The sequence below is a fragment of the Microchirus variegatus genome (assembly GCF_963457635.1).
Source record: "Microchirus variegatus genome assembly, chromosome: 3".
NCBI classification, from domain to species: domain Eukaryota; kingdom Metazoa; phylum Chordata; class Actinopteri; order Pleuronectiformes; family Soleidae; genus Microchirus; species Microchirus variegatus.
This window is the reverse complement of record NC_139804.1, coordinates 780,001-796,138: the sequence shown is the minus strand read 5'-3', so window position 1 is coordinate 796,138 and position 16,138 is coordinate 780,001. Positions and strand designations below refer to the sequence as shown.

The 16,138-nt window shown below is 42.2% G+C and overlaps 1 protein-coding gene across 1 annotated transcript in view; it reads right to left on the bottom strand.

Moving 5' to 3' along the window:
• Positions 1-573: 573 nt before the first annotated feature.
• Positions 574-16,138, bottom strand: part of pitpnm3 (PITPNM family member 3) — a gene marked incomplete at its 3' end in the record, with an annotated part of 41,242 nt that continues 25,677 nt past the window's right edge. Inside the window, exons 9-17 of the mRNA XM_083886303.1 lie at positions 15,646-15,849; positions 13,115-13,263; positions 10,374-10,490; positions 6,417-6,533; positions 6,183-6,331; positions 4,359-4,508; positions 2,342-2,525; positions 2,109-2,237; positions 574-927 (exon numbers count right to left, since the gene is read on the bottom strand). Coding sequence (XP_083742429.1) covers positions 574-927; positions 2,109-2,237; positions 2,342-2,525; positions 4,359-4,508; positions 6,183-6,331; positions 6,417-6,533; positions 10,374-10,490; positions 13,115-13,263; positions 15,646-15,849 — 1,553 coding nt within the window. The remainder of the gene's footprint in view (positions 928-2,108; positions 2,238-2,341; positions 2,526-4,358; positions 4,509-6,182; positions 6,332-6,416; positions 6,534-10,373; positions 10,491-13,114; positions 13,264-15,645; positions 15,850-16,138) is intronic.

The window sequence follows — 16,138 nt, the reverse complement described above, 5'->3', positions numbered from 1 at the left end:
CTACTCATCTTCCTAATGAGCAAGTATTAACACCTTATTCTACCTCTATTACAACATATAATAATTATTCCTACATAAGGCGTTAATACATGCTTAATATTTACTAATAAAGGGCTAGTATGATACTTATATGCATGTTAGTTAGCACCTAGTTAATGGTGAATATGTTTTCCTTAATCTAAAGTCTTTGTTTTTGTACTAAAGAGGATTGGGACGACATGTGAAAATATATTTTTTCAATCAGAATTCTGAGGAAATAAAAGTAAGAATCCTGACTTTTTAATGACAGAACTGCCGTTTTTCCCTCGTCCTCTGTTGTTTTCTCCTGTTCAAGGAGACTCGTCTATAAACCTGACTTTTTATTCGCCGTGCGTCTCACGATAACCTTATTGTATCTCGCGTTTCCTGCTCGTGATGAATCGGTGAATCAGGAACTACTTTAAATTCACACTCACACACTCACACACACACACACACACACATCTCTCTCACCTCGGCCCTGGACACTTAAACCTCTTTGTTCTCCTCTTCTTCAGCCTCGCCGCCGTCATCCATCCTCCTCTGTTTTTGACGTCAGGGAGTCGTGTCTCCACGATGTATGGTGGATCGTCCCCATGGACCACCTCCTCCTCCTCCTCCACCACCTCCACCTCCTCCTCCTCCTCCTCCTCCTCCTCCGTGGTCTTTGTCAGACTCTGGCTGGCTCTGCGCTCGCTCAGGTTTGGGGTTGGGCGTGCACGGCGGGTCGGGCTGCTGCACCGACATGGTCCTGCGCAGGTGGGTGCGTTTGCACAGGAAGTCCGGCTTGGCCGAGAGGCCGAAGGAGCCTTTCCTCAGCACCATGCGGACCGAGGGCGACTTCTTTGGTCTGGCTCGGTGTCCAAACTGCAGCGTGGAGAGGTGAGCGGCGTAACCCTCGCTCAGGAACTGCACACAGAGAAGCAGCGAGAGGGTGAAATACAAGTAGAAAGAGCTCACGTAGAAGAAGTACATTTACTTGAGTACAGTACTTAAAGGTGCATCATGTAATAAATGATAAAATCCTCCTAATATGTCACAGAGACTGAGGAATAATGTTCATATAACAAACTGAACTCACCAACAACAACAGTACAGACAAAATATTTGCATTAAAAAACATATTTTGCAGACTGTAAATCATGTTTATGTTTTGAAATCATGTTTTGGCGTCATGTGGCGCCACCTACCGCCGTCTACCAGTCATTGCAGTCAGTAGAGTCTCAGCTGCCGAGCAACCACGGGTTGAAACAGTTACGTCAGAAAACCAAACCTAAAAGAACTCGGTGTTTTGAATTTGAATGTAGTAACTGTTTTTGGCCACATTCTTACATATGGCGCCTTTAAGTACAATTTTGAGGGATCTGCACTTTACTCGAGTATCATTTGAGAGGCAAATATTGTATTCACTCCAATACATTTCTATCCAGAGGCCAGTAGGTGGCGCCACATGACGCCAAAACATGATTTCAAAACATAAACATGATTTGTCAGAACTCCACGTAGGACGTTTCTATACGTAAATGTAAGCACTGTGGCAGTAGTAATGCAATATTTAGAACATGTACTCTTGTACTCTTGATACTCATGTACTTTTAAAAACAAGTACTTCAGTAGTTTTGTTTAAAGGTGCCATATGTAAGAATGTGGCCAAAAACAGTTACTACATTCAAATTCAAAACACCGAGGTCTTTTAGGTTTCGTTTTCTGACGTAACTGGCAACCCGTGGTTGCTCGGCAGCTGAGACTCTACTGACTGCAATGATTGGTAGACGGCGGTAGGTGGCGCCACATGACGCCAAAACATGATTTCAAAACATAAACATGATTTGCAGTCTGTAAAATATATTTTTAAATGCAAATATTTAGTCTGTACTGTTGTTGTTGGTGAGTTCAGTTTGTTATATGAACATTATTCCTCAGTCTCTGTGACATATTAGGAGGATTTTATCATTTATTACATGATGCACCTTTAAGTAGACATCTGACTGTAGTACTTTTACTTGTACTTGAGTAAAATTTAGCAAGGGGTATGTGTACTTTTACTCAAGTAATGAAGCTGTGTACTCTGTCTGTGGACGCAGGATTACCTGGCACTGATTCTGGTATTTCTTGGAAGGTCGACCGACGATATGAATCTGTGCAGGGCTGAGGCCGAGCATGTTGTAAACAGAGATGTCCTTCATGGAGCCGTAAGCAGAGTTGATCTTTATGTGACACTGGTGACAGACACACACACACACACACAGGAAAAGACCACAGTCAGTGACGGACACATCGCCGCGAGGCAGATAAAAACGTCGCGAGCGAGGTTCTCCGTCACCTCCTGGACCAGGTTTCTGAGGAAGATGGTCTTCTGCCGCAGAGGGTCGTGAACCAGGCCTTCAGAGAAGAAGATCATGCCGTGAGGGAAGTTGTGCTGCGAGAGCCAAGAAACCACGCGCTGTTTCTGCATATCAGGACGACCTGTGATGTAGATGATCAGGTAACCCAGGTCCTGCCAGTGCCTGCACACACACACACACACACACACACACACACACACACACACACACTGTTCAAGGTCCACAGGTTTCTATGAAACCTTTGAAATGGTTCCTTAACTTTGGTACGACCCAAGGTCTGTGGTTTAATCTGATAATCGAAAACACCACATCATCATGTCACAGTTATAGATATTTCCTGATTTCTTGAAGCAGTTTTAAAGGTCCAGAGGGTAACATTTAGGAATATTTGGAGGCAGGAATAAGAAATATTACCAATTACTCTCTTAGTGCTTTAGTGTTTCAGTGAATTCTCTTGAATAACATCTTAAATTAATTCCTATTTTTCAGACTTATGTGATGTCATATTTTCATTATTTCAAAGAGATTAAAAAAAAAAAACCAAGCACATAAAAACTTCATCACGTAAGAATGTTAATGTTAAAGGTCCGGTGTGTAAATTTTAGGGTGATTTTATGAGAAATTGAACATCCTGCACTTAAGTACGTTTGTATAAGTGTCTTTAAAAGAGCTGCTTCACTTTGCTACGACCTCAGACTCGCAGTTTCTTCAAGTGATTCCTATTTTTTTTACAGCCTTTCTTTTCTATTGATTATTTGTCAGATTCAGACACAGCTGGTGTCTTCAGCAGACGGTGCGTCCTTCAGGGTTCCACTGTGATGGCAAATTCAATTCCTTTGTCTCAGAGCTGCAGCTGCCCGTCGGCCTGTTCCTGACACAGAAAACCAGGTCCTTTTGTGTATTCAAATTAGCATGTCTAGACTAAACTTGCACCTTCCTACAACATCCGCAGGGAGTAGGCTCCCCGATACCTGCAGTAGACAAATAGGTGTGAAAAAACGGCCTGGAAAGGCAGACTCCATTGTCTATTGGAGGAATGCGAAAGGGGGAGTTGCTTAGCTAAGACCGCACTAAAAACTACAGGGGTGATAGTCGACGACTACTAATGCTCCGCGCTGAGTCCATGCGGCCACATTTTTATGCCAATTTTAAAGCAAAATTTGCATAGGCAATGAAGGCCACTTTGGACATGTGGTGTGCAGCGGTGACCTTGGAAAGTAGGTCAAGGTCACCGGTCTTCGAACTTGTTCAAGATACTTGTAAGAGGCTTCCACAGTGCCAGTTTGGCAGCAATACAATAAATATTTGTGAAGTTATCGCGTTGACAAGCTCGAAAAGCGCCGGTTTTTAGCTATTTTCCAAGTTTCAAGTGCAGTTGTGACCTTGAAAAGTAGGTCAAGGTCACCCATCTTCGAACTTGTCCAAGATACTTGTGAAAGGCATGGACAGTGCCAGTTTGACATCAATATGTAGAATATTTGTCAAGTTATCGCGTTGACAAGCTTGAAAAGTGCCGGTTTTTGGCTATTTTCCAAGTTTCAAGTGCAGCTGTGACCTTGGAAAGTAGGTCAAGGTCACCCATCTTCGAACTTTTCCAAGCTACTTGTAGGGGGCATGGACAGTTGCCAGTTTGGCAGCAATATGTCGAATATTTGTCAAGTTATCGCGTCGACAAGCTCATAAAGTGCCGTTTACACATTTTCTCACATTTCCCCGCAAAAAAACGCGTAAAAATTAACGAAAAATAAAAAAAAAAGGTTTTTGGACAAAACGAAAAAAACTCCTGGAGATATTCACCCACCAAACAATCCTGCAAAACGTGAAGGACGTACGCTCACAGGAAGGTATTCATTTTAGTCCGGACGGACGGACGGAACGGTGCGAACGCTATAATAAAACCCTGTCGGCCAAGCAGAAGTCTCTATTTAATTCTTCACCAGCAGCAGAGAATTTCCACAACACACACACACACACACACACCCACACAGACGTTACCTGACCACGTCCACAGCTCCCGGACGGACCTTGGGGTCGCTGCCCATGATGGACACGCTGGCAGCGAAGGATCCGTCGATGCTGAAGACGACGCACTCCATGCAGCGTGGTAACACGGTCAGGTAAGCCTCTGCGCTCGTCTGGTCTCCCCTGACGAGTCAAGGAGAACGAGTTCAAGGTTTCGTCGTCGTCGTATTGGTAAATTCAATTTCTCTGTCTCAGAGCTACATCACCCCATACCAGCCGAAACACAGAATACCAGGTCCTTTGTGTATAGTGTATTGTATATTGTTTATTGTGTCTAGCCTGAACTTGCACCTTCCTGCAGCACCTGCAGGGGGCAAGACCATTTTCGTTGTAATATATTTTCGCAAATAAGCACGTTACAATGTCGAAGTGTGTTGGAATATGTTGGTTTGATATACATCCAAAGGACCGCTGTGCTTTGAACACTAATGTCAAAAAATAAGTGACCATTTATTAAAGCAGCTAGCTAACTAGCTAGCGAGCGGCTACCCCGCAGAGCACGACGAGAGAGCACGCCAACCATGCAGAGCTGCATGACGGGCAAACACTCTCGAAGCACTCGGCAAACAGCCGCTAGCCGCTACATGTGTGTAGTTTTGTCAGTGTGTGGATGTGTGTAACGGCGTTCACTTGAACACGAATACTCTGGACTTGTCAGATTTTAATCACATTTGTGATTTAGCGTTTACAAGGACGGAGAAAAACCGGCGTTGACGAAATAAAAAACCCAACGGCTGATCCGCCGGCATTTTTCCTGAATGAAACTAGTAGCACGCTCCACCGGTAGAATTGTCAACATGTGACGTAGGTTAGCACGTTCGTTACGTTCACTATGCTAATTTGAATGAAGTGTTGTCCGATAACCACTTCCCTCAACGAGGGGAATTTTTGGTTGAGGGTGCTCAAAACCAAGGGGAAATATTAAGGGGGAGGTGTTGGGACGGAGTCTTTGTCTATTGGAGGCATGAGAAAGGGGTGCTGCCTAGCTATGGCCTGGAAAGGCAAACTCTTTGTCTATTGGAGGAACGCAAAATGGGGGGTGGCTCAGGTATAAATGTGGAGGGTTCACTTTGCTCGGGGTCTTTCGCCAACAAGGATCGATCCTGTGAAGATTGACCTTTTCCTTGCAACGAAAATAAAACCTCGTTGGCCGACAGAAGTTAGTCTATTTCATTCTTCACCAGCAGCAGAGAAATTTCCACCACAGTCGTTTACGACCAACTCATGAACCGTAAAGCGGAACTAGACCGGAAGTTCCAATTAACTCAGTTTTTTAGTGTGTATCTGCGTCATTACCTTGTTTACGAAGCCCTGAAGGTTCTAAACAAACAGTTCAGCCACTGCTGAGAACGCTGTGTTTTATTGTAATCTCGGGCTCAGTGAGATCTCTGAAAAAACCCGGTGTTGTTTTGATAATGAGGAGCAGTGCATCCAGCGTTCCAGAGGGGGGAGCTGCGCTTCTGAGAGCGGGTGTGTTGAATATGTCACTTCCTGGTATCGGCCAATCACAATACAGTTGGGAAGGCTCTTCGCTGGCCGGACAATCACAACACACTCTGTCTTCTGGGGTGAGATTTAAGTCTGAAATATCACGGCTGAGGAGAGCTTCAGTGAGGAGAGATTTCTATCAGCAACTAGGAGGTTTTTGAGCATAAAAACAAGTTAATGTATGTAAGTAGACCTCCATAACTAACATATATGTGCAACAGGACCACTTTATGTGAGCTTTAACTCGATATCGCTCTTGTGTCTCCGACTCTTATCGGATCGTCCAGCGCTCGCCGCTCAAACACTTACTTGACCACCATTTTGATGGGATAGACTCCCAGGCCGAGCTTCTTGCTCTTGGGAACGGTGTAGGTGACTCTGCCGCTGCTGTTGGTCACCTCGGTGTCAAAGTGCACCCAACGTCCAGACTGAGGTTGTGTCATGAGCAGCACGTCCACCTGACGGGAAGGACATCACAGTCGGTCCATCACCGGACAAAAAAAAAAAGACGGAATTATCGAGTCACGCGAACCGATTTGTCACCTTCTCCCCGGTCAGAGTGACCATGTCCAGAGGGCCGTACATGAAGCGTCCGACCAGAGTCTGCGGTCCGTCCTCTGTGGCGATGATGTCATTCACTCTGTGGTTGGCCGTGACGTTCTGCGGCAGAAAAAAGGGGGAGGAGCTTTAACAGGGGTTCAACAAGTCAAACGTAAGACTTTTTAAGACTTTTTTAAGACCACAATGAATATAAATAATACAAGACCCATTTCAAATCCATACTGGCAAGTTTTTAAGTTTTCTCCGCTGCTATGCTAAGCTAAGCTGTAACACACCGCGGCGCGCGCACAGCACGCTAGCTAGCGGTGCTGGATAATTTGTCCCCGGGCAACACAGGTGACCTACTTTAGTTCCGTGTTGTAGTTATTTTATCGCATCATCAAAAATAGAAACATTTCAACGCGAGACTGAAGTTTATGCATGTTTTAAATAAAAGTAACTTTAATAGATTTTTGAGACCTTTCAAAATTGTATTTAAGACCTTTTATGAGATTTTAGGAGAATTTAAGACATTTTAAGACTTTTTAAGACCTCGCGGATCCACTGTTTAAATGATTCATCATTCAATCAACCTCCTCCATCTAACCCTGTCGTCTGTATCCTCCTCTCTCACCAGCTAACCTCATGTCCTCTTTCACTACATCCATAAATCTTCTCTTCTAGAGTTCTATTCCTCTGAACCTCCTGCCTGGCACTTCCCACCCCAGCATCCTTCACTCTGCCTCCTCTGTACATGACCAAACCATCTCATTCTGAACTCTCTGACCTGATCTCCAAAACAAAATGTGCTGTTCCTCTCATGGGTGAGAGGATGAGGGCGACTCGAGGCCTGAGCACTGCAGGTGTTCTTGTTCTGTAAGACCAGGTCAGACCAGGTCATCAGCAGCAGCAGCTGCAGCTTCAGACCTTCACGTCTGTGAAGAGAGCAGCACATTCACAGAAAGAGAGAGAGAGAGAGAGCATCACACCAGTGATTCGCTCTCCTGCTGCGACAAAGACCTCTTACACAGCGGAAATACATGATAAACCTCTTGGAATAGGCTCTGTCTGCATCTGTGGCTGAACATTGAATCACAGCAGCAGCTTCAGCAGCAGCAGCTTAAGCAGCAGCTTCAGCAGCAGCAGCTTAAGCAGCAGCTTCAGCAGCTTCAGCTTCAGCAGCAGCTTCAGCAGCTTCGGCAGCTTCTGCAGCAGCTTCAGCTTCTGCAGCTTCAGCAGCTTCAGCTTCAGCAGCTTCAGCAGCTTCAGCTTCTGCAGCTTCAGCAGCTTCAGCAGCTTCAGCAGCAGCTTCAGCTTCAGTAGCAGCTTATGCAGCTTCAGCAGCTTCAGCTTCTGCAGCTTCAGCAGCTTCAGCAGCAGCTTCAGCTTCAGTAGCAGCTTATGCAGCTTCAGCAGCTTCAGCAGCAGCTTCAGCTTCAGCTTCAGCAGCAGCTTCTGCAGCTTCAGCAGCTTCAGCTTCAGCAGCAGCTTCAGCAGCAGCAGCAGCAGCAGCAGCTTCAGCTTCAGCTTCAGCTTCAGCAGCAGCTTCAGCAGCAGCTTCAGCTTCAACAGCAGCTTCAGCAGCAGCTTCGGCAGCTTCTGCAGCTTCAGCAGCAGCTTCAGCAGCAGCTTCAGCTTCAGCAGCAGCTTCAGCAGCTTCAGCAGCAGCAGCAGCTTCAGCTTCAGCTTCAGCAGCTTCAGCAGCAGCAGCTTCAGCTTCAGCTTCAGCTTCAGCTTCAGCAGCAGCAGCAGCAGCAGCAGCAGCAGCAGCAGCAGCAGCAGCAGCTTCAGCAGCAGCAGCAGCGCCGGCTCTAGATCTCTGAACAATAAATAGCGTCCAGGTCGAGGCCAAACTGTCAAATCCATTTCTTTTCAGCACTTAACATCAGACACGCTTCACTCGGCCAAAGTGAAAGCAAGAACACGATGACACTGTCAACGAGAAAACCTTCAGCGGCTCAAAGATAGAGACGTTTCCATGGCAGTGTGGTTATGCTGCTCTATTTATAGCCCTGAGCTGAGAAGCAAAGCAGTCACTAAATTCTGCTCCTTTGGAAACGCTGACCTTGATTGTTCTGCTGCTCACGAACTCACCAACACGAGTCATTCAGCGTCTGCGCTGCAAGGTGAACGTGTGGGAGTGTTTTTAAATGAGTCCGTAACGCAAAGGGTTTTATTTCTCATTTTATTTTTATCTGCACACATTCACACAAAGCACATGAGCTGTGGTTCCATCACAGTGAAGACCTGGGTCAGGGTGGCCTTGTGCCCGGTGGCTGCGGAACGCAAAGTTACGCACTGTGTTTACGTACGTTTTCACACGTCATTTTGCACCATAACAGTAACCGTAACGCGAGGTACAGACATGAAAAATCTCCGTAACAACTGAGAAACTGAAGACATTCGCTCGCGCTTCCGATTTTGCGTCGCCGGAGTTTCGTGGGATGATGCGCGATAAACGGGGGGTTCATACTTTTTCGTACGTTTTCAAACGAACCCTTTCGCGAGAATACGTTGTGCGACGTCGTACCGGTGTGGAGACAACAAAGGAGGACGCCCAGCAGCTCAGTCTTTGTTTGAGGACAGACTGTGGACGTTTGCACCCGTCGAGCTCCGCCCTGACTGGACCGTACCATTTTACTCTGGTACCAAAGAATAGAATGGTTAAGGGTTACTTATTTTGGTTCTATCCCTAATGGAAACGGGGAAAAAAAAATGGAATGAACCAAACTGAAAGGCGTCACATATCCTCACACTCATAGTATACGATGTGTTCGGCATTGAACCAACAACCTTGTGGTGAGGAGACGACCAAGTCTAAAGCCCGACTCGGTGGCGGCGTCAACAGAAATGCTGAGTTTGGCATCGTCAAGTGTTGGCAAAGTGCATTGTGGGAAGGGATGTGAATCTTTGGGTGGCTCAAGATTCGATTCAAACAATTCTTGATTAAAAAACTGATGCAGAGTGTGTTCAGGCAAATGATGTCATCAAAACAATAGAGTTAGTATAAGATAATGAGATCATGTGATCACACAAAGGCAAACTTAAGACAAAAGTTAACATTTATTCATTCAAAACAAATAAAAACTTACTGTACAACAAAATAATTTGCATAAATAAAAGCTTAGACGAGCTGCCTTTTTTTTTTTAAAAATCGATTTTTGAAGTTTATGAATCGATTCAGAATCGTGGATGATCAGAATCACGATTATTTTCCACCCGACCCCTTATTGTGGGTGCTTTAATTGTTTTTGTGGAGCATATTTTTTTATGGTATCAGTTTTTTGAGTTGATGTTTCTGGTGTTGACAGGATGACAATGATGTCATAACAGATAAAAGATCTTCTCAACATCTCAACATGGGCGGAGTGTAATGGAAAATTCTACTTCTTTGTCTCAGAGCTGGATCGACCCAACACAAGATACCAGGACCTTTTTTTGTGTATTCAAATTCAGATGTCGAGACTTGAACTCGCACCTAAATACAACATCCTGCAGGATACCTCTGGGGGGGGGGGGGGGGGGGGAGATCTACTCTGATACCTGCAGTAGACAAAAGGGTGTGAAAGCACGGCCTGGAGGGGCAGACCCCTGCAACGTGAGAGGGGGGGGTGTTCCTTAGGTACGAAAGTTTAGCTCTCGCCAAGTTCTGGGTCTTTCTTCATCGTCGACCGCTCGTGTGTGGATCGACCTTTTGTTTGCAAAGAAAATAAAACCTTGTCTGCCGGCAGAAGTCTCTATTTCATTCTTCACCAGCAGAATTCCCACAACAGGAGTCATGTTAGCATGGCTGCACGGAACTTACACATAAACTTTGACGTCACGTCATGTTCGTACGGGCTCAGCTGAGCTCGGAACCAGGCCAAATATAAAATATGAATCAATAAAAGTTTACCAAACCTATCAAACTTGTGTTTATTCAGTTTGCAAACTAAAGTAAACGGGGTTTAAATGTCTTACCCTGAGTTTGACGTGCGTCCTCCTCCTCAGCCACTTTTCCCGTGGGCTGGACGGAGAAAACGGAGCCGAGTCCAAACGATCGGCCTCCTGCGACTTCACACAGTCGCATCGCATGAGCTGTGCACAAACACACACCAATACATGAATATGTATATATATATATATTTATGAAAATATGTGTGAGAGCAGAAACATGAACACACACACACACACACACACACACACAATGACTGTATCTGCTTCAAGTGGGAAAAAAACAATTCACAGTCTGACGCCTTGGAATAAAATCTGCAGCCAGATTTTTTAAAAATGTATTCTAAAAAACAATTTACATGGAAAACTGTTGTGTGGAGGTTTGAGGACGATTCCAAACATGATTGAACGTCTCCACACATGTGCATGTCGTGAATAAACCTGCCACAGCAGACCTTTTTCACAGCAAATATTTGTTTTGTTTTTATCAGTAACATTAATTAGGATTCTCTATGATCTCTATTTGTGCTATTGTGGAAATGTAAAGGTAGGTCACATTAAATACCTGACATTTTAACCTGTAGAAGCTATTTCCCTATAATTTCTGGTTGTGTTCCTGAAATAATTATACTGTATGTACTGCATTGCATTGCTAAAACAACATATAGCAATATAACAACAGTGGATATATACATATATAAAACATTTAATATCATGTTGTGATGAAAACACAACCTCAGCGTCTTTTAAACACAGTGTGTAGGTGATAGAATAGAATCTATGTTTGCTAGCAATGTTATTAGAACAGTAATAATAAGACATTTGGTCATAATTATCCCATTATTAAATGTATCATATACAACATTCAGTCATATATATATAAATACACTTGTTAGGGCCTGAGACACCAACGGCAACGGCTCCTGGAACCAATTTTAATGACAGTTGTCCACACTATTATTTATGTCATTTTAAATGTGTGTTTTTGATATTAATACATTAATGTTGCATCATAAATAATATTATTAAGTATACGTGAAGATGCACATTGGCCCTCAGGTCATTTGAGTTTAAGAGCCTTGATTTAAAGAAAAAACACTCAATATAAATATAAATATATAGCTTCACTGCAAACGTATGAAAACACTGAAACAGAGGTTTAAATGCATTATTTTAATTCAAGCTTCTCTGAATGTAGAATTCTCAATTATAACTAAATTAAAACTATAAATGATGATAAATGAAAATATGAATTTAAAAAGTGTTAAGGTCACAGCTGATTCAAAAATACTTAGAATTATACTGCGTTCCAGTTGAGGTCGGAAACACAAATATATCTTGTCAATGTATTTTTTATTTTTTTTTGCATTATAGAAATAACTCTAAATAAATCACCACGGTTGGACGACGTCATCGTTATCAGTGGTTTCAGTTTAACGAGAGTGAATAAAGAGGAGCTGATGGTGGTTAATGACGCGCGAAACACGATTACACTCACAAGACGTTACCTTTAATGACATCAAAGCAACCGTTAACGCTCATATTCATATTTAATGTGGGTCAATAAACCGTCCTGAATGTTACGGACTGGACCTTTAAAATAGAACACAACACGTTTGTGTTCCTGTGAGAGGAAACGTGGGAATTTATCAGTGGATCAGAATCTCTGCTGCTTCAACAACAACAACAACAACAACAGAATGTTGGCTTCCTCCTCCTCTTCCTCCTCCCCCTCCCCCTCCTCTTCCTCCTCCTCTTCCTCCTCAGAGGTGAACAATGAGCCGCTGATGATCAACAACAATGAGTTTGTGCAGGAAAAGCACAAACACTTCTTCCTCCTCAGTGATTCACCAGAGAGAGAAGCTGCAGCTTCAGTTTTCCGCATTAAAAATGACTTGGTTTTGTGTGTGTTTTCAATGCATAATTTAACGTTTGCATAATATTAGACATTCATATGGAAATAAATTGAATTTACATGTTTGCAGTGAGCAAAAGGAGCACACACACAACGCTGAATTAATCTCCATTATATACTACTATTAATATTATTAATAATAATAATAATAATGATAATAAAAATTAAATAATTTGTTTGTTTCCAACTGTTCAAATATTATAATCATTACTTACAATCTTTCACTTTAGTCACATTTTACATTTTATTGTAATATTTTCTTCTGTTTATTTCTTCATATACAGTACACACACAAACAGACACACACACACACACAAACAGACACACACACACACACACACACAGACAAACCCATTTTGTTTATCTCATATCTTTTATTACACAATCTCAGTTTTAGGACCAATAAAGTGATTCTACGCATGCTAGCTTGCTAACTAGCATCTATCTATCTATGCTAACTGTTCCCTCGTTTACTCTTCAATTATTCGAATGTGTTTTTATTGTGGTTTTAGGTTCTGTTCTTAGTGTTATCAGTAAAGACTTATTCTATTCTCACATATCTTACTTCACACTTTTATGGTTGATGTTAAATAACCCGTTAGCCGCTGTTAGCTGTAGTATTAGCCTCGGGTGAGAAGTCGCTGATGGTGTATTTTAGTAAAAACTTCTGTGTTTTCGTCACATTTCTGTAAATAATCGTAAAAAATTCAGCAGATTCAGTGACAATAAAAAAAGCGCTTCATAAATGTAAATGTGCAGTTTTTATGTACGAAATGTTGATTTGGTTTTTAGTTTCTTTTGTTCATTTGCAGCTCGCTGAGTGAAAATCGTGAGGAGGTTTTTTTTTTTTTACCTGCCGGAGAACAAAGGCTGCAACGTCAGTGGATTCCCAGTAGGAGGCGTGAAAGAGGTGAGGAAGAGCCACAGTGGGGAACGCAGTGAGGACGTCGGGACAGTAGAGGGCGTAGTCCAGCCGTTTAGAACCCCACCAGCTGCTGGAGACTGGAAAACACCACGTACACGAACATGAGCGCTGTACACAAACTAACTATTTATAATAGCACTTCAATAAATAGTAAAATATAACGATAATTAGCTGTTTTTAAAGATGTGACACCAACAGATAACCATCTATAGTCTTAATGTTAATGTCTTTTATTGTCTTATCTTTAGTGTGTTGATGCTGTAACGATGTGTGACGATTAACAACATTTAATGTATATGTTTTTTTACTTCTGTTCATATGTTTGAAAAACAACCTGTAAATGTGTTTATTAAAGTCGGATTAAAGTGTGTGTTTGTTTGTTTGTTTGTGTGTGTGTGTGTGTATGTGATGGTTTGTGTATGTGTGTTTGTATGTGTGTGTATGTTTTTGTTTGTTTGACGTTCTTTGTTCACAACAATTGACTGAAGTGAAGCGATGAAAACGATGCTGTTGTTTTGTCTGACGCGATAAAACTCCTGCTGCGAATCGACCCATTTTATGTTTTATGGATTAAAGCCAACGCAGAGGAGCTAAATAACTGTACATTAACAGACCATCGCTTCGCTCTTTGTGAGGCTGAAGCTCATAATTATCATTTACAGTTGATTCTTTGACACAAAACTTCCTGTTCTAGTGTCAAAGTAAAAGCTGATGTAAAATAAACTCATTAAACCACCTTTAAATGTGGTTTGAGTCAGTTTAACAAAATAGATTTAAATGTATATGTTTTTTTTCTTCTGTTCATATGTTTGAAAAACAACCTGCAAATGTGTGTGTGTGTGTGTGTGTGTGTGTGTGTGTGTGTGTGTGTGTATGTGATGGTTTGCGTATGTGTTTGAATGTGTGTGTATGTATGTTTGTGTGTGTATATGTGTGTATGTGTGCGTTTGTATGTGTGTATATGGTTGTGTGTGTTTGTTTGTATGTGTGTGTGTGTTTGTATGTGGGTGTATGTGTTTGTATGTGTATGTTTGTGTGTGTTTGTATGTGTGTGTATGTGTATGTTTGTTTGTATGTGTGTTTGTATGTGTGTGTATGTATGTTTGTGTTTGTATGTGTGTTTGTGTTTGTATGTGTGTTTGTGTTTGTATGTGTGTTTGCGTTTGTATGTGTATGTTTGTTTGTGTTTGTATGTGTGTTTGCGTTTGTATGTATGTTTGTGTTTGTATGTATGTTTGCGTTTGTATGTGTATGTATGTTTGTGTTTGTATGTGTGTTTGCGTTTGTATGTGTATGTATGTTTGTGTTTGTATGTGTATGTATGTATGTTTGTGTTTGTATGTGTGTGTGTGATGATATAGATTCACAGTAAACACACCAGGGTTAAACAGAGCAGTGTCTGTGGAGACACCACATTCTCCTCACGCTTCATCTGACACCAATTTGTGTGATGATATAAAAACACACATGACTGTGTGTGTGTGTGTGTGTGTGTGTGTGTGTGTGTGTGTGTGTGTGTGTGTGTGTGTGTGTGTGTGTTAATGTCTTTTATTGTCTTATCTTTAGTGTGTTGATGCTGTAACGATGTGTGACGATTAACAACATTTAATGTATATGTTTTTTTACTTCTGTTCATATGTTTGAAAAACAACCTGTAAATGTGTTTATTAAAGTCGGATTAAAGTGTGTGTTTGTTTGTTTGTTTGTGTGTGTGTGTGTGTATGTGATGGTTTGTGTATGTGTGTTTGTATGTGTGTGTATGTGTGTGTTTGTATGTGTTTGTATGTGTGTGTATATGTTTGTGTGTGTTTGTATGTGTGTATATGGTTGTGTGTGTGTTTGTTTGTATGTGTGTGTATATATGTTTGTATGTGTGTGTGTTTGTATGCGTGTGTATGTTTGTTTGTATGTGTGTTTGTGTTTGTATGTGTGTGTATGTATGTTTGTGTTTGTTTGTTTGTGTGTGTGTGTATGTATGTTTGTGTTTGTATGTCTATGTATGTATGTATGTTTGTGTTTGTATGTATGTGTATGTGTGTTTGTATGTGTGTGTATGTGTTTGTTTGTTTGCGTGTTTGTATGTATGTGTGTATGTGTTTGTATGTGTGTGTATATATGTTTGTATGTGTGTGTGTTTGTATGCGTGTGTATGTGTTTGTTTGTATGTGTGTGTGTGTTTGTATGTGTGTATGTGTTTGTTTGTATGTGTGTGTATGTATGTTTGTGTTTGTTTGTTTGTGTGTGTATGTATGTATGTTTGTGTTTGTATGTATGTTTGCGTTTGTATGTGTGTGCACGTCTTTTATCATCTCATCTTCAGTGTGTTGATGCTGTAACACACTGTGACGACTCTCTCTCTCTCTCTCGTCTCTCTGATCTTACGATGACTGTGATTTGCTGTGAAACCTCACGACGTAATAGAATCACAGAGTGTTATTATGGTCTGTCCTCACACTCACTGTTAGCGATGGCGTTTCCCAACTGAACCACGGAGCAAACGGACGACCTGCTCTCCACGCTGGTCACACTGGCTCTGCGGCCTCCTGCTCCTCCTCCTCCTCCTCCTCCTCCTCCTCCTCCTCCTCCTCCTGCTGACTGCTGAGAACCTCCTTGCGTTTGCTCACCTTCCACAAACACACTTGCGTGACTCTGGATGTTTTCCACTGCAGAAGAGAAAAGAAAAGGACAAACGAGGTTGAGATGAAGAACAAAGACGTTCTTTGTTCACAACAATTGACTGAAGTGAAGCGATGAAAACGATGCTGTTGTTTCGTCTGACGCGATGAAACTCCTGCTGTGAATCGACCCGTTTTATGTTTTATGGATTAAAGCCAAACGCAGAGGAGCTAAATAACTGTACATTAACAGACCATCGCTTCGCTCTTTGTGAGGCTGAAGCTCATAATTATCATTTACAGTTGATTCTTTGACACAAAACTTCCTGTTCTAGTG